We start from the raw sequence: 2,369 nt of genomic DNA, 5'->3' as shown, positions 1-2,369 counted from the left end.
GTTGCAGCCATTATTGTTGTTTGGCGGGCCGGGCTGGAGATTCGAACCCGCCACCTTAGGTGTATGTGGCTGGCGCCTTAGCCGCTTGAGCCACAGGCGCCAAGCCTATTATTATTATTATTTTTATTTACTTATTCATTTTTTTGAGACAGAGCCTCAAGCTGTTGCCCTGGGTAGAGTGCTGTAGTATCATAGCTCACAGCAATCTTCAATTCCTGGGCTTAAGTGATTCTGTTACCTCAGCCTCCCAAGTAGCTGGGACTACAGGCACCCGCCACAATGCCTGGCTATTTTTTGGTTGTAGTTGTCATGGTTGTTTGGCAGGCCTGGGCTGGATTTGAACCCACCAGCTCTGGTGTATGTGGCTGGCGCCTTAGCCGCTGGAGCTACAGGTGCCGAGCCCTGTAGCTAGGTTAACTTTAAATACATGTGTTTACTCCTGAAACACGGTAATGGACTAAAGAAATATTATTTATTCTTGAAGTGGTGCTTATAAAATGTAGATGAGCAACAGAATATTTCTAAAACATACAGAACTTCCTTTGAGATTCTGGCAGTTGTATAATGTTACAAGTCAAAGTATGTTAAGTAAACTACACTAGATGCAATCTAAGTTATTCTAATTTAGTGCTCTAAAAGAATGTACAATTATCTCTCTGACACTGATAGTCATTCTTATCAAGTAAACACAACTTATACCTTATTTTGCAAAATAAGGAAAATAAAGACGTTAAGAGCATTTACTGGAAGAAACTGAAAAACTATTATTGTTCAGAGTTGCACTTAGTCAGTGTGTCTAAAATTTTCAATGGTTCTAATTTCATATGAAGACACACATATTTATTATAAAAAGGAAATACTGAAATTTCTAAATTTAAAAAGGGCATTGTATTCTGTTGAAAAGCTACTTTCAGTAGTACTTTAATCTCTCCTTAAATGAGAAGTACATAGTTAATATAATCTAACATTTAAAAATGTAACCCATGTTCACAAGTTTTTAAAGCTGGGAGACAAAATAAAATTAAAAGAAGACAGACTTTAAAATTCTTAGTTCAACTAGCAGAATTAGTTTTAATCTGTAAATTAACATAGTCCAAAAAGCTGGATCAAATAGATTGTCTCTTTCAGAATTCTTGCCTAAGAAAGACACAAAGATTGACCTGTGCTCAGGGTTGAAAGGAAACCAAATTATAAATAATCAGAAATGAGAATTAGAAGCAGCAGTAAGGAGAAAATTAGCACAGATGGCCATAAGTAAATACTACCTTCCAAACACATATAGGTTTATGTCAACAAATATAGTATACTCGTTATTCCACAAATAATTTTGAAGCACCTAGGCCTAAGATGTCTTACCTGTCCTTTCACTAAACGATAAAGGGCTAAAGTAGCTCCTAAGTGCTGAGCTTGCATGCTATCCTCTGTTAAGATTGTAGGGCATACTACCAGGGTATCATCTTCAGACTTGATTACCTTTACCCTACAAAGAAGCGAAAAAAGAAAAATTAAATTGTGAAGCCAGATAAAAAAGATTCATAATTCCATTAACATTGAACAAATATTATGTAAATATTTCCATGGAAACCATGCATTAGATAATTTATAAGCACTATGAACCTGAGATGTAGAATTAGAGGCTTCCTTACATGTCTACTTAATTCATAGGAAACAAACAGATTTTTATCTTACATTTTAAAACGTAAAATGTGGTGGATGTAACTTACATCTCCTAAAAGTTCACCAACTTAACTAGAAAAACATACCTACATTTCCAGTATCTACCTACTGGAACTTTTTCAAAGGAAGGATTTGGACTCTTGGGAAGATTCTTCCTGACCCAATCAATTAGAAATTGTTTGGGAGATTTTCCAGTCCAACTTCGAGCAGTATAGTCAAAATTTCTTACATCATGAGGTTCTTTCTTTTTATCTAAAATGATAGACAAAGATTGGTTCTTTAAAATTAGTCATGCAGTAATCTAAATTTTGTTTTTGAGTGCTCAAAGTCCTCGCATTTTGGGGAATAGTACTTTAGAAAAGAATAGGTGAAGAAAGGACAGAAAGGCTTGCTTTTCTTTAAATGATGTTAATGACATGTTCTTGACGGATAGAACCATGGAATATTCTTAATCTTAAAAAAAACTTAATTTAAGGAACTTATGTGTTCTTGCAAAGTATCTATGATACTATTCATGTGATGAATTTAGGATGAATTATAATGTCTGGTAGGCTGCCCTATATGAATAAGATCATCAAACAAACAAACCAACCAAAATCAACTGTCATTTCTCGGTTTTAACAGCAGCCATTACCATCACCAGCACCACCACTTTCTTTTTTTTTTTTTTTTTTGAGACAGAGCCTCAAGCT

At 34.9% G+C, this 2,369-nt stretch overlaps 1 protein-coding gene across 1 annotated transcript in view; it reads right to left on the bottom strand.

Moving 5' to 3' along the window:
* Nucleotides 1–2,369, bottom strand: part of DHX29 (DExH-box helicase 29) — a 55,534-nt gene that overhangs the window by 34,526 nt on the left and 18,639 nt on the right. The window contains exons 9-10 of the mRNA XM_003782762.3: nt 1,764–1,929; nt 1,357–1,480 (exon numbers count right to left, since the gene is read on the bottom strand). Of these exons, the coding sequence (XP_003782810.1) occupies nt 1,357–1,480; nt 1,764–1,929 (290 nt within the window). The remainder of the gene's footprint in view (nt 1–1,356; nt 1,481–1,763; nt 1,930–2,369) is intronic.

The sequence above is a fragment of the Otolemur garnettii genome, unplaced genomic scaffold (assembly GCF_000181295.1).
Source record: "Otolemur garnettii isolate 467f Iridium unplaced genomic scaffold, OtoGar3 scaffold00005, whole genome shotgun sequence".
NCBI lineage: Eukaryota > Metazoa > Chordata > Mammalia > Primates > Galagidae > Otolemur > Otolemur garnettii.
The sequence above is the reverse complement of the archived record's forward strand: the minus strand, read 5'-3'. Positions and strand labels throughout refer to the sequence as shown.